Source organism: Lotus japonicus, chromosome 1 (assembly GCF_012489685.1).
Source record: "Lotus japonicus ecotype B-129 chromosome 1, LjGifu_v1.2".
Taxonomy (NCBI): Eukaryota; Viridiplantae; Streptophyta; class Magnoliopsida; order Fabales; family Fabaceae; genus Lotus; species Lotus japonicus.
Window position 1 is genome coordinate 112,756,377 of NC_080041.1, and position 24,808 is coordinate 112,781,184.

The 24,808-nt window shown below is 35.9% G+C and overlaps 1 protein-coding gene and 1 pseudogene across 2 annotated transcripts; one reads left to right on the forward strand and one right to left on the reverse strand.

The window, feature by feature from the left end:
• Positions 1-1,608: 1,608 nt before the first annotated feature.
• On the reverse strand, positions 1,609-4,199 carry LOC130719662 (F-box/kelch-repeat protein At3g06240-like; annotated as a pseudogene).
• Positions 4,200-7,980: 3,781 nt separating this feature from the next.
• Positions 7,981-18,246, forward strand: LOC130729350 (phosphatidylinositol/phosphatidylcholine transfer protein SFH9). Of its 2 annotated transcripts, none has more exons than XM_057581076.1 (16): positions 7,981-8,132; positions 8,253-8,350; positions 8,931-8,975; positions 9,062-9,365; positions 9,874-9,973; positions 10,217-10,483; positions 10,572-10,649; positions 11,603-11,704; positions 11,783-11,832; positions 11,922-12,021; positions 12,116-12,220; positions 12,326-12,418; positions 13,789-13,873; positions 16,516-16,883; positions 16,983-17,057; positions 17,745-18,246. In XM_057581076.1, the coding sequence occupies exons 3-16, from the start codon at positions 8,969-8,971 to the stop codon at positions 17,796-17,798; spliced, it is 1,788 nt and encodes a 595-aa protein (XP_057437059.1). In that variant the 5' UTR covers positions 7,981-8,132; positions 8,253-8,350; positions 8,931-8,968; the 3' UTR covers positions 17,799-18,246. The 2 variants fall into 2 exon arrangements, 1 of the variants encoding a protein (XP_057437059.1); XR_009015966.1 differs by having other exon boundaries at positions 8,000-8,350; positions 17,745-17,919; positions 18,012-18,246.
• The last annotated feature ends 6,562 nt before the right edge of the window (positions 18,247-24,808 follow it).

The window sequence follows — 24,808 nt, forward strand, 5'->3', positions numbered from 1 at the left end:
TAGTTTTATCTCTTAATTTCTATTTCTAATTCCATCATCCAACTTACAAACTCATAGAAGAAATTGACAGATTTATCCTATTTGTGTTCATAGTCTATCTTAAAAAGAAACAAAAAAACAAAATCTTGTGTTACTATATAAGTAGGACTTACAAGTTTGTTTGAACAAACTTCTAAATTTCACAATTTTCTAATGGTATATCTCTAATAGTTACCAAGATTAATAATTTAATTTTTAATTTCTAAAGTCACATTATGCTAAAAAATATTAATTTTGTGGTATCAGCAGGACAAACAAATGGAATATATATTCCAAAATTAAGATGCTTACCGGGATGCCCTGGAGAAGATTACAAGGCGTGCAAAGCATCATGCCTTAAATTGGGCTATCCAAAAGGGGGATTTTGTCAAGGTGTTTACCCTCCTGGAGAATGTTGTTGTATAATGGATTGAGTTGAGTTATGTTGTTCTCTTTAATGCATATGATGATAAATAAAATATATTTTCAACTTTTTAAGAGTAAGTAATAATTTTTCGTAGACACATTTGATTACCAATACATTCAATTTAAAATGAAATAGTTCACTCATATTAATTATAAAGAGTTGTTGGAGAGACCTACTCAGTTAATGTGATATTTAAGCCTCACGGGGTCTAATGTCATGAGCTTCAGTTGTGAGGATACATTAAGAAACCAAAAAACATAAAATTTGAAATACAAGCATATACTTCCAAGTGTATTTGCAAAAGCAAGTAAAAAGAGGAAAAATGAAACTACAATGAAAGTTTGCCTTGCGTCCCTTGAGATGGCAACGAAAATATGTTTCAGACTTGCATTTCCAGTGCCTTCAATCTCTCATCTCTTTTTGTCATGTCTTGTACTCTTGTATCATGAGATCTTGCAGGCTGGGTCTCTCTTCTTGCTAGGACAACTTGCACAACTTGGCCAACATGCATCTGGTTATGTTATATCATAACATTTTTGTGTGGTTTATGTGAAAGGATTTTAGTACATATTTATGTTGATAGTTGAATCTTTACATGTTACTTGTCTAAGAGTGACGCAATTAGAGCTAAAAGATAAATTAATGATTAGAAACCACAAATGGAATCACTAACAAACTAGTGATCAAGTTAATGAACGCTGTAAATAGTCACCACTTGCATCATTCAACATAAATTCGGAAGAACAAATTTTAATATAATCTTTTGCACATTGCATCTTTGACTTCTACTTTTCTTTTATACTTCATTTCCACCTCCACAGATTGTGGAAGAAACATCCTTGATTATAAATATTCAATAGATCGAATCACAAAAAAAAAAAAACTAGTCAAGCTAATGAACCTCCTACCATAATCACCAATTGCATAACTTAACATAAATTCATAAAAGACAAATTTTAATATAATCTTTTACATATTTCAGTTCTCTCTGCTACTATTATTGTATACTTCTTTTCCACCTCCTTGGAGTGTGGATGAAAAACTATAAATTAGAAACTACAAATTTGAATCACCAACAATTTAGTTCAGCTTAAGAGCCTCCAATAGTAATCACCACTAGTAATTCTTCATAAATTCATAAGAACAAATTTTCACATAAGAACTTAATATTGACGAGGTGAAACCAGACTTTGTACATAACCCTCGACACTTAACCAATTTTTGTTGTTGGGAAGATGAATACTATATTCCAAACTATTCTCTCTTAGATTATACATGACAACATCCTCAGTGTAGGCGAGCAACAAGAAGTCATCATCTTCAGACAAGCACATCGGTAGTGGACGAAACAAAAAACCATAACATTGAAGATGCACATAACTTATACTCACCAACCGAGTCCAAGACTCTTGAACTCCATATCGTGTCATTTGCCACACAACAAAATGAGTTCTTTCATGGTCATGAACAAGGCACATGTGATTCCCCAAAACCCCAAGATCTGGCTCGACATGAGGCACTTCACTAATACCCTCTGGCAGCGACATCAACTTATATACCTCCTTACTCATGTCAAAGGAAACAATCTTCAAGTTTTGGAGCGTAACACTGTCCCATTGATAATTGGGACCATTCAACTTTTCAATGGCTAACCAGTTAACACAACCACCCACAAAATGTCCACCGATTTGATTTAGCAAAAGTGGGAAATCAGGGTTGCTCAAAATCTTTCTCCAACAACTATCACCCATGCAATGAACCTTCACCTCCATTTTTTGCTCAGCACAATCCCAAAGCACCACCACCACCTAGGAAAGAGTAAATGATAAAATTAACCTAAAAGGATCATACATGTATGCTGAGCAATGAAAGTCACACAAAGTCTTTAAATATTCATTTCATTATTCAAATTAAATTGACTAATTTGCACGTTAAATTCATCACTATATATTATAATCTAATGAGTCTTCAAGCTAATTTGAAGTGAGGATTGACTTCAACCAAAGAATACATCATTTTCACATTAAAGACTAGTTTAGCTGGTAAAATTCTTCTTAATGCAAAGAATACTAAATCTGATTGCATGATTGAATTAATCCAAGTGGTATTATAATTCTCAGTGGTATTATAGTTTTAAATTATTATCCGTAATGTGGTGTTTTTTTGCTAGATCATTTGTTCCCTAATGATGTCTCATTTTTTGTCCAAACAATGAAATTTTACCATGAATACTCTTTAGGAACATATGATATTGATCTTTTATGGCCTATACTGACCGTAACTAATATCGATATGGCTGTATTCATCTTCAATTTTTCAGAATATGAAGGATTACAATGTAGTCACTAAATTAATAACAATTTAGAATCTTGGTACTATTTAATTAGATCTGAAACAAAATAATTTCTCATATATTGTTTTGCATTCTCAAATAACTATCTTCAAAAGGGTTGGAATTCAAATTATACTAACCTTATAAGTGTCATGTAAATCATCATAGCCGAACCCATAGTTCATCTTACCCAACGATACGAACTCCTGAGTTTACAAGTTCATTTGAAAGGTTGGTGACTTTTCAGAATTCAAGCGTGTGGTCGGGTTCCAAAATCGAACCCAAAATTCTTTAATTTGGCCAGCATCATGAAAGTTTCCCAAGCAGACCAAGCCGTTACAGGATCCAATGACCAAATACTTTCCCTTCAGATGATAGCACTTGTCTTCATTGATCATGGACGACGGCTCCTCCAACAAATGACGCATAGAGCACAAAATGAAACGAGTTTCCTCATCGTCGTAATTGATGTCATCGTTAAATGTAAGGAGGATGTGCGTGTTGTTGGGCGATCTATTGAGGTGCAATTTTGCAAACTTTGGGTCGTCGCTGATGAGTGATTTCCATGACTTGGAAACACACTGGATCCGCATGAGGGTTTTCACGGGTAGCCATGAAAGAATTTCAATCAAAATTTCTGAAGGGAGAATGGGAACATCATGAGGCGCGTTCATGGCTTAGAGATGAAAACAAACCTAACGCGTGAACACGACCCACAAAATAACCTAAGAAATTGAAGTCCCCACACGCCTCTTTAGGTACTCAACCATTGTGATTTTATAGTCCAAATTTTGCTTTCCTTATTCATTAAGATATTCATTTAATTATTATACGCAATTAGTATATGCTTTCCTTGATAAATGCAATACCAAGTTTTTTTTAAACAAAAATCTGCATTGTATAATTGTGAGAAAATAGTTAGGATTTACACTATTCTCAACAGGGAACAAAAGTAAAAAAAAACCTGAAAAAAGCCCGAAAAGGGACCACACCCAAAAAAAAATACCAGCCCAAAAAGACCAAAAAATAGCCTCTGAAGGAAAAAAAAAAAGCCCTAGTTGCAGAAAGTATGGGAATGAAATGTAATGTAGGAAAGTGTAGAGGGGAGGGGTTTATGTGCTTATTAGGAGGTTTTTGGGTTTGCTGGGTTGAAAAAGATGACGAAGAGGAGAAGGTTTTTGGGGTTGAAAAATATGACTAAGATGATGGAATAAAACTGCGGGTAAATGGTCACATTGGTCCCTGGATGTTCGCACCGACTTCAGAATCGTCCCTGGATGAATTTTATTAGGCTCGCGGTCCCCATATGTGGCAAAAAATAGTCATATTAGTCCATGACGTTAAAATCCCCTAACGTCCGTTAACCCAATTAATAAAAGTCAACATTATCTTTTTAATTTTCTTTCACTTTGGTCCCTTTCTTCTTTCTTCCACCCTCTTCACCCCCTTCTTCCATCATTTTCACCAAAACCCACCCCCCATCATGCTTCAGAAACCCAGAACGTAAACCCACAATCTTCACTTCCTTCATCTTCATCTTGTTCATCTTCACTTTATTCATCTTCATCTCCTTCTTCCATCATCTTCACCAAAAACTCCTCCCCTTCTTCATCAACCCATTCCCTTTTTTTTTTCTTTTTTTTTCATATCATCATCATCAACACTCTTCTTCTCCTTCTTCAACCAACCATGCCCAAACCTTCTCTCCCAGATTTAACACAAACCCAACTCATATTTAACACTAAATTTACCCTCCATGAGTAAAATACCAACCACCTGATTCAAGTTCTTCGGTCACCACCCCCCTCACTCCAGACCTCGGTGAAGATAAATCTCAGATATGTGTCCAAATCCCTGAACCTGGATTTGGGTACTGCTCTTTGGGGAATGAGAGAAAGGATAAACCAGATCTGGGTCGGAGGTTTGAATGAGGAAGGAGGCTGGTTGGTTCGGTTACGGAAGGTGGGTGTGGCTATGGATGTTGGGTTTTCAGTGTTTGGTGAGAAAAGCTTCAGATTGGTGGTGAAGGGGGTTGATTTGGTGTTAAATCTGAGTTGGGTTTGTGGGTTTACGTTCTGGGTTTCTGAAGCATGATGGGGGGTGGGTTTTGGTGAAAATGATGGAAGGAGGGGGTGAAGAGGGTGGAAGAAAGAAGAAAGGGACCAAAGTGAAAGAAAATTAGAAATATAATGTTGACTTTTATTAATTGGGTTAACGGACGTTAGGGGATTTTAACGTCAGGGACTAATATGACTATTTTTTGCCACATCTGGGGACCGCGAGCCTAATAAAATTCATACAGGGACGATTCTGAAGTCGGTGCGAACATCCAGGGACCAATGTGACTATTTACCCATAAAACTGTGTTGTGTCTCGACCTATAAAGCTGGAACTGAAAGATTTGTTAATCTATTATACTCATTCATAGTTTGATTTGGTTCTTTATGTATATTTCCACTTGATTGTAGTTAGTTTCTCTTTGGTAATGAGTTGTATAGAACATATTATTTTTCATAACATATCAATGCATAGGAAATTAAAGAGGTAGAATTTTTCACATATATAGTACGAATATCAATAGATACACAATTCTTGAAGTAATGGGGAATAGCTATGGAGTTGTTTGCAGCAGTTGACACGCACACTGAATTTTTTTCTAATTTTTTCAGGTTTAGGATGGAGTCATGGAGAAGATGCTGATGATGATGGAAGAAGGAGATAAAGATTATGAAGGTTATTAGGTTTTATTTTTAATTATTTTTTAAGCCAAAATTGTTAAAAATTGGATGGAAAATCAAAAGTGTTAACGAGATAAACATGTGAGACGAAAATTGTAATTTTTTAACTTTAAACACCAAAACTACGTAGAGTATAAGTGGGGACTAAAAGTGCAATTAAATCTAACTTAAAATATACTAATTGTTTCATGAGAAGCTACACGGACTATTGAAACTAACAATGATGGTTCACACTCAGAAATCATCAATCTTGTAATGGAGAAAACGAAGGACAGCCCATTTTTTTCTCACTTTATGATGCCGAAGCAATTGCATGTCCTTGCCAACTACAACTAGTGGATTCTATAATTCGTTTGGGGTGGTGAGGGGGCGTAGGATCCAAAGAACAAACACAATGAAACAGTCAAACCCCAAAAAAGAACACAGCACTAGTCAAATAGAAAGAAATTCCTATTTTCTCTGCTGTCTTTTACTCTTTTGTTTTTAATTAATTAATTAATTAATAATAATAATTTATCATGTGTGGTAAGAGGGCTCATAAAATAAAAAGTGTGGTAACAGGGGCCCGCTAAGGGTTATTCTCACGTGGAGGTCGGCCACATAAAGAACCAAAATACCTTTAATTTCATCACCATCGTGTCTCCACGTGGCCTGCAACAACTCTTAAGTTTTTTTATAGACAAATGTTAGTTGTTAGTAATTTAGTCTCTCCTTAGGACTCGAACCCTAAATCCTTCACCCTTCATTCCATTCAACCCTTATTTCAGTTATTTGAAAATGAGTTTCATGTCACCCTTAAATATTAATGTCATCGGTTTCCACACTTTAGTATATGAACCGTATAATTTTATTTTCTGCACTTATAAGTGTGGTGTGTAATTGGTTTTTGTTTGAGTGGCGAGAAAATTAAAAAAGTGATATTAAAACTAATTTCCTTTATTTTATTTCAGGTTAAAAAGATTTAAAAAAAAAACTCAATTATTTCATGACATGAAATTTATAATTTTCTTTTGGATGATGTTCCACTTAGTTGATACAATTTTTTAAGTTTAAGGAAAATCTTTACTCCTTTTTTTACCATTAACAGTTCATTTATTTTAAAGTATAGAAGTACAATATTTGATAAAATTAAATTTAGCTCAATTGTTTCTGATGCGATTACCGCAGGTCCGTAGCGTAAATCGTTGCGTGCGTTGTGATGGTCCCGGTCATCTGCTAATTGCTTTAGTGAAGGGCATCGTCTATAAGAACATAGGGCAGACAACATAAGTGATTTAGAGGGTAGCGAACAATTGCACACACACATTTTATCTTAATTCACCCAAAGTCAGATGGATACATCCAGTCCTTTATAAGTATTCTTTACCATGCTTCTTCAGGCACACTCAAGTATTCTTTCTCATGCCTCTTCAGGCACTCACAAGTATTTTTAGGGCTTCTTCTTACATGTATTGTTGTACAAACCTCGGCTGCCCAGAGATTATTTTTGGGTTACATGAAGTTCAGTTCATACATACTGAAGAAATGCTTACAAATTTTCTGCAAAGGCATACATCTCTAAGAGTTGTATATGATAAAGCTAATAGATTTAGGTTCTCTCAATCTTAATCTCTATGACTTGATCAACTTGTTGTATCTTTTCATTTGAGCATTTTCTTTCTTCTTTTTCACTCTTGCTTTTACTAGCAGAGGCTTAGAACCTGGATCTTTTTCGATTGGGCCTTGTTTCTCTTCTTTTCACTCTTGCTCTTTCTTTGAGGTTTTCAAGTACATATTCTCACTAAATTGGAACCTCTGCTTCCAAGAGTCATATGAACAAACTACATGTTTTTTTGTAGAGTTTATGTTGTCTCTCATAGGTTTTAGTATTCTCTCTCCCATCTGTTTTAGTATGATATCACAGTTTTAGTATTCTCTCTCCCATCTTGCGCACCATGTGTCTTTCATGGCTTAAATCTTCTTTCTTTCATCTTTTCTTCATCACAAAAATCACATGTACATGCTGCTTCCATAAGATAAAACTTCTAAATCAATCCGGAGGGTCAAAATGAGGGTGCCGCTTGCAAGGAGAACCAAGCGGCGATGTGCTTTCAAACGAGTTTGTTTTCACCTCTCTAGTTACTTAATAATACCTCTGTTCATATATAACTGTTAATGGAGAAAAGAAACACAAATATTAAAGAATGCAATTAATTTTCATGATATTTTTCTATTTCACACTTTAGAATGTATGTTATCTTTTCTCATTTATTGTTTATGTGAGGACATTTCTCGGAAAAATATCATTTAATTCTTTCTTGAACTCTAATTGAACGAATGAGTTTTTTTCAGTTAATAATAATAAAAAACGGAATGATATTTTCATGTAACGAGGGCAAATGTGATGACATTCGGAATTGGTTAGAAATAGAAAAATGCACTTCCAAGTTCCAACTTCTATTAAATTCCCACCCCATTATCCTGGAATGAACCGTACCTGATCCAAGCTCCACCCATGATCTCCCGTTAAAAAACGGAGTACCAGAATGAATGTTACCAACCAACGAACCAAACAGCCGCCGTTAGCGCGTAGCAAAAGCGGCCGTTGCACGCCACTGCTAACGCTTTTGACACTGACGTACCTTCCTCTCTCTCTCTCTCTCTCTCTCTCTCTCTCTCGCTCCTCTTGTTTGTTATTCCATTTTGTTCCCTTCGTCGGTGTTCATCTCTCTCTCTCTCCGCGTGTCTCTGTCTTCAGCTCCGTACGGATTCCGATACTCTGAACAACAAGAGGGCGCGACGCGAGCGCCATTTCGATCTCAGAAATCGATTCACATTCTGCTTTTTCCACGCCAGGTATGTATTTAAGCGACGCCGTTTCACCAACGCAATGCTGTTTTCTCCGATCACTCTTCAATGGATTATCAGTTTCTCGATTGATCTACGATTTTCGGTTCTCTTTTTCTAATTTTCTGGATTTTTGTGCACGTGGATTCTTTTTATCTTTTATGTTTTTCGTTTGATCTGCGATTTGTGTTTAGTTCATTCGAGGATTTGATCCAGTTCAATAGTGGTGTGTGTTTACTTGTGTGTGTCACACTTGGTATATGTTGTAGATTTCTTCAGCTGTGAGCCGCCCTTAACTGTGGAATGTTCAATTCCCTAGAATTTGCAATTGTGCTTCTCTATTTTACTTCTGTTTGTTTTATTTGGGGGTCATCTCATCTTTGTAATTGTTTAATGCAATGTCAATTATGTTGTGTCGAGTCTGTTAATTGATCTAAGGTCTTTCCTGGATTTTGTTCTTTAAGGAATTTCATCCAGCTGACTAAGATATTAATTATGTTAAACATGAATTCCTGGTAAACATCGTATTTTTCTTGAGTGTATTCCGTTGTTTAATGTTCAATGTTGTTCATGTTTTCTCTTCGTGCAGTGATCGTCTAGGCGTGAGTTGTTTGCGTCTTGAATAGAATGCCAGGTACAAAACCTAAGTCATGTTTGGCATTGTGATGTTTATTTTGTTGCACATATCTTTATTATTCTGTTTGTGTTTGGTGAATATAGGTTTAGGAGAAGAATTATTAGTTCAAGAAGATGAGAGGAGTAGAAGTTTGGATCCTGAAACATCTGAGGACGAGTGGAGGAAATCTCAATCCAGATCTCTTAGGAGAAAACCAATGACTACTTCAACAAGACTCACTTGTCTCAGGAAGCGTAGTAAGCGTGTAGCCGATTATCAACTTGCTTCAATTTTCATAGAAGATGTACGTGATGCCAAAGAGGAAGAAGCTGTCAATTCATTTCGTTTAGCACTACTTACAAGAGATTTGCTTCCAGAATCACATGATGATTATCACACAATGCTGAGGTAACTGAATGTGTGTAACAAAAGTTGCTTTTCTACTGAGTATGCAGTCTTTCTTTTTATAGATCAATTTAAACACTTTATGGGTGTCAAATATATGTAAATATCATTGTTTTTTTGTGCCCTTTTGATTCATGAGTTAAAGGTACAGTTTTTTATATCTTATCATAATCAAGGAACATTAATCGCACAAAGGAACAACTTGAAGAACATTTCTGGAGGGGCGTTTTGTTGTTTCTCCCTCACCTTTTATATTATTATTTTTGTTTCAATTTGGAGAATTTTTAATATTTTAAAGAGGGTTCCGATTACCTGTTTAATAAAACGGATTGTTTATCCTGATTGCCATCCTTTGATGCTTGAGAATTTTTATATCGGGAAGCCATCCTTTGATGCTTGAGAATTTTTATATCGGGAACTTCTGATAAGAATTGGAAAAACCTTGTTTGTACAAAATAAAAAAATCTTTTGACAAAGCATATTACAGGATGCTGATGCTTTCAAGCTGCAGGTTTCTGAAGGCCAGAAAGTTTGACATTGATAAAACGGTCGAGATGTGGGCAGATATGCTCCATTGGAGGAAGGAGTATGGTGTAGATTCTATTTTACAGGTGAAGTTTGTCAATAGTTTGTTTTCCTTTTACTTAAAAGGGAAAACATTTTTTTATTAATTTGTTCCCAAAGTTTGAAAGAGCTTAGCTGAGTTTTGAACTCAAAACTTCCATACAAAGCAAGTTGTTCTTGTGAGGAGAAATTCTGTGTCGGAAGATTTCCCATTATTATTTGTTTTTATTAGGAATTATTTCAATATTTCCATTGCTGAAGGAACATTTTTTACAATGGATAATATGTAGGATTTCATATACAAGGAGTATGAAGAGGTCCAGCATTATTATCCTCATGGTTACCATGGTGTGGACAAAGAGGGGCATCCAGTTTATATTGAAAGACTTGGCAAAGTTGAACCTAGCAAATTGATGAGTGTTACCACTGTAGATCGGTTTTTAAAATATCATGTTCAGGGATTTGAGAAAATATTTAAAGAGAAATTCCCAGCATGTTCTATTGCTGCAAAGCGGCACATACATAGAACAACAACAATATTGGATGTGCATGGCGTGGTATGTTCTATGCTTACAACAGCATCTCAGAATAGACTAAATAGCATTATGTGAAGTCAGTTTCTCATTACCTTTTAAAAATTTGCAGAATTGGGTGAGCTTTAGCAAACTTGCACATGATCTTGTTATGCGTATGCAAAAAATTGATGGCGATAACTATCCTGAGGTAACTAAATATTATAGGAAGTTTAATTTAACTTGGTGAACAAATCGTTTATGGATGCACATATTTTGTTTTCCTTTATTGATATTTAAAGTGACAATCTCAAGAATTCAATTCTTATATCTTTTATGGAGAATTCTTGAAAAAAAAAGAGCAAAGAAAGTGCATACACTTATGTTTGTGTAACTAAAGAGGGAAAAAAGAACAGTCCAGTCCATTCATTACAAAATACGAATGGATAAAAGTGAATTTAGCATGACGTAGGTCTGTTTGCGTGTTTATTATTTTCCTCCAAAGTTCACTGTTCATTTGGTTTCTTTTTTCATTGTACCATTCATATTGTCATGCACATAGGGGTTGTGAATGGAATGCTATAGTGCCATCATGGCGCATAGCATCTCCTGGCGGCTCTAGTTGTTGCGTGCGTTGAAGTTTAGAGTACCGGTCGTCACGGCTGAACAGTGGTCGTTGCAGTGCGCTATCTAGTTGCTATTCAGTTGGACTGATGAAAACCCAAAGATGCCCTCAAAATGTTAACTTTAGGGTATTTTTTTGGCGTATATTTCAGGGATTTCGCTTCAGAAGCATACTTAAAAGGGGCTTGAGCATTTTGAATGCCATTAATTCATGATATTATTAATTATTTATGTCATGAATTTTAAGATTTTTTATCCTTTTTGTGCATTTACATATGTGTATATATATACACAAAGTATATAGACTGTATGAAAAAGCAACCATCTTGCTATGTGCTATACAGCTACTGTTTTTGGGGTTGCCCGCTATGCGCTCTATCCAGGATTTGAAATTATTATGACATGGGTGCATGCGTAAACATGCACTCAAATACATGTAATAGGAACCTGAATTAGGTTTAAAATCTTACATGCATAGTCCCATTACCACAAACTTGGGTATACAGGCATCATTTATTTCTGAATGTGCTCTTTTTTCAGACATTAAATCAGATGTTCATTGTTAATGCTGGTAGTGGGTTCAAGCTACTATGGAATACAGCAAAAGGATTTCTGGATCCAAGGACCACAGCCAAAATAAACGTATATAACTATCTTTCTTTATGTGCTTTGACTTTAGGAATGAATGAGCTCTGTAAATGATTCATGCTGAATTTACAGGTTTTAGGGAACAAGTTCCAGAGCAGATTGTTAGAGGTTATAGACTCAAGGTTTGTGTTGTTTTAGTTCTGTTTTAATTAATTATGTGCTTCTTTGTCTGTAGTAATTAATACTGTATGGGCATTTTCTTTGTAAACAGCCAACTTCCCGATTTCCTGGGCGGAGGTTGTTCATGCCAAAATAGTGGAGGGTGTCTTAGATCTAACAAGGGACCTTGGAGCGATCCTGACATTTTGAAAGTATGGTATTATGATTGTCACTCCTGCATTTGTTTGAATTCTATTTAAGAGTTATTGCTCAATTCTACTTCTAATACTCATTTGTTCTTTACAGTTGTTAAATTCCAGGGAAGCAACAAAGCCAACAAAATACGGAACTTCTTCTGTTGCCAATGAGTCAGATGTGAAGTCATATGCTAGCAAGCTCACTAATAAATTAGTTAAGTTCTAGAGCAATATTTTTTCCCGCGCACTTGATTAGTCTTGTTTAACTTTTTTACACATTGTAGAGCTTTACTTATGTGTCACGACTGTTTCTTCACAGGTTACAAGCACTGAAATATCGGAAACTGGATCAGCATCAGAAGCAAGATTGAGTCCTTCAACCTTCATGCGATCAGTTCCTTCTAGTGACCAAGTGAGCTGTCTTTTTATTTTCCCGATTTGTGTTTTAATCTTTCTTATACGTCCCATGTGTGAGTTTCAAATCCTTGGATATATATTCTCATCTTCCAAACAATGAACATGAAAAGTATAGAAAGTGAATTGGGATTTATTGAAATAGAAACAAGAGAGTTTCCTCTCAGTAGTCACTAGTCACATACAAATCCTGGATTTCCTTACCAATTTACTTCAGAATGTGTCAGATTGATTAATTATGAGGAAATTCAGAAGTAAATTGGTAGGGAGAGAAATGGTCGAACATGTGGGATTTGTAAGTAACTTCTGCGAGGAAACTCTCTTGTTTCTATTTCAATAAATCCAAATTCTCTTTCTATACTTATCAATTTGGTAACATAACTGACACAAGTTGCATGACCAGAAATAAATGACTCAAACATAAAGTAACTGACTCGTCATAACAAACTCAAACCAGAAACTGACTGTGCCCCTACCCTTTCGGCGGCTGTAACCTTTAAATTAGGGGTCCCTCCCTATCAGAACATCACAGACTGCTACTCATTTAATAAGCACTTATTTTAAAATTATTTTTCGTATGTCATATTTAACTGAAAGGAAATGCAACAATGATTATGAATTATTAATGTTTTGACGTATAGTTGACAATATTTTTAACTGTCCTGCTTGCTACTATCAAGGCCTGTTGAGTGGATTCGTGAACCAACCCCTGATGAATATTTTCTTTTACTATTAAAAGGATTTAGAGAGTCCCTGGTAACTTCAGTGCATTTTAGTTGTCCAAATCCATATATCTTGGAAATTCAAGAAAAACATATTTGTTTTCTTTCTCTTTTAACATTGAGTTTTTGCTTCTGATTATACATTGGCTTATTTGAACAAAGTGGATAGTTAGTGAAACACTTTTTGGTTTCCAATACCAGCTAAAGTCTGTGGTTTTGGGCTGAGGGAAATATTGGTGGGGATATTTTAGTTCTAAATTAAAAAAGTTCAGGATAAACTAAACCAAAAGAAAAAGATTTCAGATCAATTTGGAAATCTTTTTTAACGTTAATATTTACTTTTATGTGTTTCTTGAGTTTCGATATATTAAATTGTCAGTTAATGAGTCACCTTCTTGAGCCCCATACCTGCAACATCTGACATATATGTTGATAGAATTATTCGTGTGAAATAACACAGATGCCAAAAAGAAGGGAAGAGATTTGGAATAACATTGAAAGTCTATATAATTTGTAATTGATGACTAAAAGATAAATTTCTGTAACTTGTCTATTTATCTTTTTGCATTATAGCACGTTATCTCGTAGCTTTTGTCTAAACAATAGGATATCTGCAACTCATGTATGATATGGAATCACATTTCAGAAAAATATGAGAGACTTGGCATCTATGCGCAACCTAGTTGAGCCTGTCAATGCTGCCAGTGAAGTTGGTGTTGTTGATTCAACAAGTACGTGATCTCAGCCTGTTGTTTTCTAATTAGGAATTGATCTGTGTTTTATTGTCTTTATTTGATGGAGCCTTGTTGCAACAGTAAAACGTTGTTACCACATCTAAGGTCACAGGTTCAAGTCCTGGAAATAGCCTCTTGTGTAAAAAAATAAAGGCTGCATAAAATAGACCAAGTGGTCAAACTCTTCCTCGGACCCCACACATTGCGTGAGCTTTCGTGAACCCTGCTGCCCCTTTTTTATGTTTATCAAATGATGTTCATGGTATGGCCTGTAAAAAATGATAATTATACATTCATCATATCCCAAGAGCAATCTTGGTTTACAATAGCATGACTTGAGTCTGGAGAAAATGAAAGGAGAAATTTAATGTAGTCTAAAGTTTTTAGCAAATCATTTCATTCGATCCAGACTTAACCTTTTGATGTGACACATATGAGCTTCTTGGACTTTGCCGGGATGGGATGGACACTCACTCTAAGGTTATTGTTAGATCCGAAAAATCCTAACAGCGGTATCAATAGAGAAAAGACAACAAAAATGTTTTTTGGTATTTTTATTATAAAAAAATGGAAAATAAAATAAGAGGCTGGTTCCTCTCCGGAGGCTGGTTCCTCCAATAGGGTTGGTTCCTTTACAACTCAATAATTCAATTCCATGACTCTAACCTAAGGAGGATACTCCTATTTATAATATCTTAAAAGATATGATCCTGATAAAATATGAATCATAATAAAAGATAATATCTTAAATTAAAAGATAGACTCTCTAAATAAAATATAAACTCCTAAAGTAAAATATTGACTCTAAAAAGATTGATTTCTAAATTAAAATAAACTTAATGCCTAATATTTAAATCCTAACAATTCTCCCCCAAAAAATCAACCTTGTCCTCAAGGTTGCAAGCTAGTAGATAAAATCTTCTCCTCCCGGATCCCATTGTAAGCGACAATCCGGGTGAATCTCCAAATCAGCAAGTGCCAAACTGTCAATATCCGGAGGCACTGGAGGAGGGCACTTGGTAAACATATTGAGGACCCATAGCTTCATCTGCATTGAGGGCTCACCCCTCTGCGTCGAGTGGCCATCATTCTCCACAAAGTCCATGTGTACTCAGATGCTTGAAAACATCTGCATTGCCAAACTTTTCAATCTTAACAGCATTCATATTCATTGACATCGGAGCATCTACCATAGAGATTGTGCTTCCAGAAAGCTTAATACTAGAGATGTGGGGCATATTGGCAGCATCTTCTGTGACACCTTCCATTGGCAAAGGAGTGTCTTGCGTGGACTCATTATAAATCTCAAAAGAAAGCGCAGCATGTTGGTTGCTTGAGTCCTCCTTGAGTACGTCTTCTTCTTCCACTGGAATACTAGTAACAATTTCCCGCACAGTGTGAGAAGGAGGAGGCTAAAAAACTGCATCAGCTGGTGGTTGTCCTTGAGCAAGGCATAATTCCTCAACTCCTGCAAATTCGATGACACGACACATTGGTAGGGCGGAAAGAACGCACCCAATAACGTATCTCTAGTTTGAGGCCATTCACAAAATAATTCAACAACTGAACTTCAGAAAGATTAGGAATTTTGACCACAAGAGCTTCAAATTCTCGCACATAAGCGTCAACGCTACCACTCTGTCTGAGACATTGCAGCTGCTCAAAAAGGGTACCAAAACGTCGAAGCAAGAGTGAGATAAACGAATTCCAAGTAAGGTCAAGAGAATGATAACAGAAAAAATAAAACCAACGACTGGCTGGCCCATCCATGCTAATGAATGTCAATTGCACCTTATCTGGCTCCTGCAAACGGTGTTCCTTGAAAATCTCTGGGCTCGAGCGATCCAAGACATCAGATCTACCCCGTCAAACTTGAGAAACTCCTCCATAATAGTCTGTCATCCCTCCATGTCCATTAGGGCAAGAACTTCGGAAAAAAAAACAATAAACGCCCAGAACAGCAGATCGAAGCACGAATGGGCAGGAGCGTGCAAGCAAAACCCAAAACGGCAGATGAACAGTACGGTGGACAGTACGCACGAACAATGGCAGGTGCGGTAGAGGCAAACAGAAAGGGCAGTGGTGCGTGATGGTGGCTGGCGGAATTCAGATCCGACAGGTTGGACCAATTGTTAGGATCGGAAAAATCCGAACAGCGGTATCAATAGAGAAAAGACGATAAAGATATTTTTTGGTATTTTTATTATAAACTGGAAAATAAAGATAAATAAGAGGCGGGTTCCTCTCTAGAGGCTGGTTCCTCCAATAGGTAACAAAGATAATATCTTAAAAGATATAATAATCCTGGTAAATATGAATCATAATAAAATATAATATCAGAAATTAAAAGATAGACTCTCTAAATAAAATATTGACAAAATAAAATGATAGATTCCTAAATTAAAATAAACTTAATCCCTAATATTTAGACCCTAAACAGTTATCCTATAATGGATATTCATTGCTTTATTTTTCTTTAGTGCCAAAGACCTTCTTTGTAGTTTAAGTTCATATGCTCTAGAATATGGTATTATTTGTTCCTGAAATGTTGATGCAAGAAGCTTAATTACTTGTTTGATACAGTTTGACATTTTGTTTCCTGCATTAAGTGTTTCTTTTAAAAAATGGTGCATGTATAGGTGATTCAAACAACAATCATCCCAGAAGACCACCAAAGAAGCTAATTCCCTGCATCACAAGTATTTTGACTCAAGTCATAGTCAAAGTGTTAGCTTGTATTTATGTAGTATTTACAGCTGTGAGGAATTATTTTGTGGTTCGACCAGGAAGCCATCAGAAAGCCGAGTTAATTGAATCCAATTCTCAGGAACAATTGATCTCTCCGGCAATAAATGAGCCACTTTGGCAGAGGTTGCAGAATTTAGAGACAGTAGTAACTCAGATGACAAATAAACCAAGAACAATTCCTCCTGAGAAAGAAAATATTCTTCAAGAGTCATTGAGTCGTATAAAATCTATAGAATATGACTTGCAAAAGACAAAGAAGGTACTGCCACTCTCCAAAGATAAAATTGGTCCCTTTGAAGGGCATATAATTTAAAGAATCAACATCACTATGTTGATTGAGTTTGCTATTTCATTCCAGGCGCTACTTGCAACTGCTTCAAAGCAAGTTGAGCTTGCCGAGTCACTAGAAAGCTTAAAGGAGAGTAGATTTGATGTAAGTTGCTATTGCCCCTCCTTTTTCAGTTTAAGAACTTAAACATCTAAACTTTGTTAATGAAAACAGACCGTGTATAATGCTCCTTTGATTTGGGTACTCACCTTACTGCTTATCTAATGTGCCAGAACACGAAGTTTAACTCCACAAAGATTTTATAACATTTATTTCTAGTGAGGCTACATTCACTTAAGGCCACCATAAAAGGAAGTTATAGTTCGACAAAAGTGGTTAGTTTAACAGCTCTTATTGAACTTTTACCACTAACTTAACTTGGAGAAAAATCATCATATGTGATTAGGTTGGTTATGTTTCTATTATTTATAGATTACCCTTTTGTTATTTTGAAAGAATAATCATGAGGTGTGAAGAGGTGGAGGAAGAGAGAGATAGGCAGAAAGGAGAGAGAAAGTAAAGATGTGATAGGTGATTTGATTGTTAGAGAAGAGAGAAATAGATAGAAAGTGAAGGTGGAAAAGGGAAGGTGGAAAAGGAGTGGAGGTGTGTATAAATCATAATTTTGAAAGGTATATCTTAGATGGAATGCCTGGCCTGTCTCTTTTGGTATTGTTAAATAAAATATTCTTAGAAAATGTAATCCTATATATTTACTTGTGATAATTATCCTGATAGATCTTGAGTTGTTTGTTTGTATATGCTGATAATGATGACTTTTTAACAATACAGGGAACAAACTCATGTTGGCCTAAAAATAGTAAATGCTATGCCCCAGGAAGATGAGTATCCCTCTTTTCAGAATCAGTTTGAGAAGATTGCTACTCAACTGTTTTTCATACTCTACAAATGAATTCCAACTAGATCTAAACTTCTACTGGCTTATATAAAGGATTTTCTCCCATAGGTGGATTTCCATGTATCAAGACAATTTTGAACTCTCTCACACACTCCCTGATAGAATCAGATGTATATTGTAATATGCATTTCTTTTCTCAGGGTTGAGGAATGGGATATGGGGAATTGCTGTCCCCAGTCTATACAAGGCAGCAAGAAGAATTTATAAGGGTTTTGGACTGAGTTCTTCCTTTTGAGGTAACTAAGTGTTTTAACCACATTTTTTTATTGGTTTTCCTGTACAGAGTACATAGCTACAAAAAATGCTACTCAGATTCAGATGTATTTATTTCAATATTGGTATCATTTATGTGCATAAGGAAACTTTTCCGTGATATATTGTAACAGATAATGAGTGCTTAGCTGCAAAATTTGGATTTTACCGGAAGATATGTTTTCCTAAGGGGGCGTTTGTTACATGGATTGGAAAATAATACCCAGGAATCTTTATTTCCGGGAATATTAAGATGAACTGGGAATCTTCAAAAAATGTGTTTGGTAATAAATTCAATTCCTAGGAATCTTTATTTATATTTCAATAAATAATTAAAACACACATTTGATTAGCAATACGAATAAATAATGAAATTCCTAAACTATCCTTTGAATACTTTTCAACGATAGTATTAAATATGTTCAAAGAGCTTTATAACGTTAATAACTTCTTACTAATTAACTCAAAATAAAAGCTTTTTTTTTTCCCAATGCAAAGGAGCAATGTAGGACTTCTTACTAATTAACTTCTTAGTTTTGGGTAGTTTTAGGCTTAATTGTACTCTTCATCCTCTTAGTTTAGACAATGTATGGCTTTAATCCTCTAATAATTTTTTTAAATAGATTTAGCCCCTCAACTTTTTAAGTAATTACAATCAAGTACCTCAATCACTATTATCTACTTAAAACAATCAAATACTCATTTTTTAAGTAAAATCTGCACAAACTGAATAAATTTAATCATTGCAAACATTCTTCCCATAAAAAATCACGAATCAAATTATGAAATTTCGACTGGAAATTTAATAAAAACTTATTTTCCTCCGTCTTATTTTTTACACTAAGAATACTGAAAGACAAACAAACAACTATTTCAACAAGTCTAGGCACAAAAAAATGCTAATATCATATCCTAAATATTTTAATTTTTTTTATCAAAATTCCATTACTTTTAAAATTATATCACATATTCTAATTCATCATAAGTTCTAAAATAGTTTGAGAAGATAATGAAGATTTAAATTACCAAATTCCTCAATTTTAAACATAGAGGGACTTTGGCTAGTTTGATAAAAGAAATAAGGTATCAAAATCACACATAACCAAACTGAAGGGAAAAACTCATAGCCTAAATTTTATATATTTAAGTTCTTTGAAAGTTTCTTTCTCAAGAAATTTTCCTCTCAAGAGTTTTTTTTTGGTTAGACCTATTCATATTATCAGATCATTGGATTGGACCGCTTTATATCTATGAATGACAAAACGGGTTGAAGTTGTGAGGTCAACTTGCCAACGCAAAAATGAGGCAGGGCAGTTGGTTTTCCAAACCCACAAACCTATTTTGACCCACCCCGCTAACCCACAAAAGAAGCAGGTTGATGGCGGGTGGGCTGGTTAATTTTTTTTTTTCACTTCTTGAGTTTAGCATCTTTTACATTATCATATTTTTTAAAATATTTATTCTATTTTAAATCTATTTTAAGTGAGTTAACCCGTCAATCCGTCCGTTTTATGCGAATCAACCTGACCCGCCGCTGTAAAATGCTGTGCAGGATCGTTGGATTACGGTTGGGCGGAGTGGAATGGCCTGTTTTGCTACCCATATATGTATCTTTCTATTTCTTAATGTTCCTTCCCTACTCATTAGAGGTGGACAAACATTAAACCAAAGTATTATTAAATACGAAAAAACATTAGAAATTAAACTAATGTATTTAAAAACGTTTAATCATGTCTTTATTTTCGTAATCTACAAAAAAAACGTTTAATCAAAAGATAGGAGAATAATTTAATAATAATAATTTAATTAAATATAGTAATATATGAATTTGAAAGATTCGAACTCAAATTGTTTGAAAATTAATTTAATTGATAAGAAATGATTTTATCTTGATTTGTGAATATTTTCTAAGATCAAATATTAATCAAAGAAACTGCAGTATCAATTAAAATATAACGGTACAATTTATATCCTTTTCTTTCCTTTGTAAAAAAATATGGTACAATTTCTTTAAAAATAACTAATAAAATGAAAAATGTGAATATTTTTTTTGGTACATAAAAAAATGTGAATATGATTCTTAAATATATTTTAAATCCATTTAAGTCCATATTTTAAAATATATTGTTATGATCCCCCAATTTAGGAATACAATCTTACTGAACTTGATCATCTTCCCTATCACAATTTCTTTATGATTGGGCGAGATTCTAGTGAGAATGAAAGATGCGACAAAGAGATAGAGGGGAGAAAGGTTATCCAATCTCATTTGGTTTGTGAGAACAAAAAAGAGGGAAAAAGAGATGTGAGGCTTATTACATTTTATAGATCTCTTCAAATTGGCGTGGAACAAGTGCTACAAGCCTTTTTAGCTTGTCTTTGCGGGGGCATCTTCAAACAAGGGTTGTCCAAAAAAAAAATTGGACCGTCGGGCGGTTCGGTTCGTGGGTGGTTTGGGTGGAAAAACTTGGTTCTTGGTGGTTTAGATCAGTCGGTTTCAGTTTGGGCTCCAGGCCGACCGAATTGACTGAAATAGTTTTTTTTTTTTTTTTTAAATCTGCCTCTTACCCAGGGCCAATAGCCAACCAGCCTTCAGCCCCTTAACCTTGGCCATATGCCCAGCTCTGAACCCTAGCCGCACCCCACCACTGCCAGAAACCCTAACAGTCGCATCAACTCCTTCTGTAAGACCCAAGATTTTAAAATTAAATAAATAATTAATTTCCAACTCACGCATATGATTATGTGTAAGCGTGAGAGGAACTTGACTCGTGTTTAATGTTTGGATTAGTGTTATGAAGAAGAAAGTTCAGGAAATGGTTAAGAATAGTGACATAGTCGCTATAGGTTATAGCACGACTTTCATTCACTTCCGCCTTAGAGCGAAAGCGTTAGTAAATGGTTAATTTGCTATTAAAGCACTGTAGAAACGGATTCAAAAATAATCAGAGGAAAATAAGAATTTCTCTTATTCCTTTCCACGACAAGTGTTTCGACACGAAACACTGAAATGTACAGATGATCGATCTCGATTCTCGGAAGTTTGCCGAAACTGAATCCCTGACAGCTCAAGAACCTTAAAGTAAACCGTCGATGAAGACTTTTTCTATTCGGAGCTTCAAATAAAGATTCCACACGCATACACCTATTTCTTTCGAAGTTTCTAATCTTTCATCAGAAAGAAGTTTTCTCATCCGACATCAACTGCAAAAAGTAGTTTTTCGGGTAAAATAGATTTACACCGACTTTGGATCGTTTGCTTTAATTCTGAGAAACCTGTTTTGAGTTACGGAGTTCTGTCGCCAGAACCTATCTTAGAATTCACGGAGGAATGTGCAGGAAAAATCGGAATCGCGAAATATTCATTTTCCCGCGTTTTCCATTTTCTATAAATAGCTTGAAAAATGAAAAAAAAAAAAACAAAAACATCACCACCAACACACACACACGGTCGTGAGCTTCAAGGAGGAAGGAGGAGAAAAATATTTTCGCCGATTCTTGTCTGATCGTCGCACAGTTCGTTGCTACGCGTAGGCCTCGAGGTACTGATGCTTTTCCTTACCTCTGATCGTAAATTCTGTCGCTTTTCTCAATGTCTTTCTGTGCTGAAAGTTTTGAGCTTTTTGTAAAACTGTCCAAATAACTTGATTTCTCTGTCTAAACTTATTCCCTGCATGCCCAAGAGCATGTTTAGCGGATTACATTTTGCTGAATCTCGTCGAATCGCCGCAGAACTTCAATTCTGCTCCAAATACCCATTTTATGCTGAGGTTCCGCTTTTTGAGTCAAAAACCCTCGATTGAGCTTAGCGTCAGTAGGATTAGTGGTCATGATCGTCGATGGTATCGACCTCATCCAATTTATTTTTCGAAATTCTGATTTTGAGTTTTCGAGCTAAAAATCTTGACCAAAATACCCCTGTTCTAGTTTTTGATCCGATCATTTTTCTGAGAGTTTCCCTGGCCTAGATATCGCCTAAGAATACCTAGGAATTGATTTAGATCGAAGAAAAAGTTCGGAAACCCTATTTTTGAGAGTGGCCGAAACCTGTTTGTTAGGGTACCGTGTCCAAAAATAATTTTTGGGTCTCTATGACCTGAGCTATAGAGTAGCTCTTTCGATTGTCAAAATTTTGGCTCCGGTTTCGTGTCATTCCGAGTTCTGTAGCTCGAGTTATGCTCGTTTTAGCGAACGAAGTCTCCGTTGTCCATTCGTGCCCAAATGTGAACTCTGAAGCGTTAAAAGCTTTCTTTACGATTTCGATTAGTATTATTAGATCGTGTTGCTCCTAGTGAGGCTTGTGTTGATGATTGTGTTTCCTTGTTCTAGGTTCGCAACTTCCATGCACAACTTCTACTCACGAAGGTAAGGGTAACTCAGTTTTAGAGCGTCTTTGAGTCTTGCATGCTTTTATCGCACTGCATGCGTTTGAGATGAAGTTGTTTAAACTTGATTGGCAATTGATTGAAATGTTGATATGCTTTCAATGTTGTATGCTTGCTTATGTTGACTGTTTCTGAGGCTTATGCCAAATGTTTTCTGAAGGCTTCGGCTGAGTGAACTTATTGAGACGTGTGTCTCCGTTTTCAGAGAGGCTTCAGCCGTTTACTGGTTTCTGTCATTACTGCTTCCTAGTGGATAGAACATGTGGTTACTTTGGATTAGTCCTTGGTTGGGCTTTGTGGTTGTCTGACTTGGCATATAGGGTTTAAGTATAAGTGGCGATGAGGAGGTGTGTCCTATCATTGTCCCGTCTTGTGAGACGCTAAGTGGCGATCAGGAGGTGTGTCCTATGATTGTCCCGTCTTGTGTGACGTTAAGTGGCGATCATGAGGTGTGTCCTATGATTGTCCCGTCTTGTGTGACGTTAAGTGGCGATCAGGAGGTGTGTCCTATGATTGTCCCGTCATGTATGACGCTATAAGTGGCGATGAGGAGGTGTGTCCTATCATTGTCCCGTCTTGAGAGACGATATTGATCGATCCATTTTGTTAGCAGCATATAGTTGCATCATAGAGCACTAACAGTTGATCTATGTTGTCGACATTTGATCTGACTTGTTGAGGTTATTGTTATCTGAGTTTGATATATGTTGTTAATACCTGAATTGCTTTTATGTTGTTGGATATATGTCGTCATCTATCTGGAATTAAGTTGCTAGCTTATGTGCTATGTTATGCTCTTAAATTTTAACAGCATGTTTTCCCCTTTTTACGTGGTAATTGCATGGAGTTAACCCTTTCTATTTGCTACTTGTTGTTTGGGCGCTTAACGCTATTAGGCGATGGAGATCCTTCCGCTGAAGCTTAGCTGTTCGAGTTGGAGACCGTGACTGTGGGCGGTCGAGTAAAGGTGGATGAAGCAGTTGCTTCTCCCTTTTTGGTGGACTATGTCTGAGTTTCTTTCTCCATCTGAAAACTCTGTTGTTTAAACCTTATCTTCGCCACTTGTCTAAGTGAGCGTACTTATTTTGGAACCCCGTTTATGGTGTTGTGAACTACTCTATGTTATGTACATTATTATGTCGGGAAACAGGTTATTTAAATAAAGTTATGTAATGTTTCCAACCCTATGGTATTTAGTCATTTTAAAAAAATATACCCTTGGTTTTTTTTAGGGATTGCAGAATAGTCCTTAGACTTTGTTAGGTTACTTAATGTGATTCCTCAGTTGAGAAATTGGGGCGTTACACCTTCATTCTCCCTTGCCCAGCCACCGCATCAAATCCTTCATTCTCCCTTTCCCAGCCGCACTAACACACACCCACTGCTCTTCTCAAACCCTTGATCTCTTATCTTCTCCCTTTACCAGCCGCACCAAGAACCATCTCCTTCTCCCATTACTCAACGATCCCAAGTCCTAACCTTATCCTTCCATCGCACAACTTCTCATTCTCCGATATCTCGATGTCGCGAACATCGTTGGATCGTTGAATGTCAACACTCATCGTCCTTGAGATCGAAGAGTTTGGTGATGTGCATGTCATCGTCGTTTAGTCCTCACCTCAGATCGAAGAGTTTGGTGGATGTGGATGTGCTTCATGGATTCCTAAGTCAAGTTTTCTCACCTTAACTTCTTTTCTGTTGTAAAGTTTTAATTTTTTTTATCATTGTAAGTTTGTAGCATTATTTTAAAATTCATTGCAATTTATCACAAATCTATTGTCACATTGTTTTTAATATAGTTATGTTGTAAAGTTTTCTCACAGATCTGTTGTTTTTTTTCTTCTTTGTGACCATTTAGACCCGGATCTATTTCCTTCATCTTTTTTTTTCCAATTATATTCTGGATCTACAACCCGAGCGAATCCACCCGGCCAAACCGATACCCGGCCAAACTGGACTCGAACCACCCATAGCCAATGAACGAATAGTGATGGGCCCGGTGGTTTGGTGTTTTTCACCCGACCAAAATTGAGGTTTGGGCCTGAACCCGCCCATTGGACAGCTCTAATGCCAACAATGTTATTTTTTACTGCCACTAATTAATTGACCGCATTTGGATGGCTAAAATTATCTTTTAATGGAAAGTACATCTTTCTCACTTTCCTTTCTCTATTCAACTAAACAGAGGGGAGAGAGCCACACCATTATTTCTTTTGTCTTTTTACTTTATTTCTGTCATACCAAACAACTTGTAAAATCTATCTTTTCCTCTCTTAAACCAAACAAAGCATAACAAATTG

Bases quoted from the DNA above. Each gene is read 5' to 3' on its own strand.
- LOC130729350 (XM_057581076.1), top strand. The intron at 12,221-12,325 runs GTTAAGTTCTAG...GTTTCTTCACAG, and splicing joins GCAAGCTCACTAATAAATTA to GTTACAAGCACTGAAATATC. The intron at 12,419-13,788 runs GTGAGCTGTCTT...ATCACATTTCAG, and splicing joins CAGTTCCTTCTAGTGACCAA to AAAAATATGAGAGACTTGGC.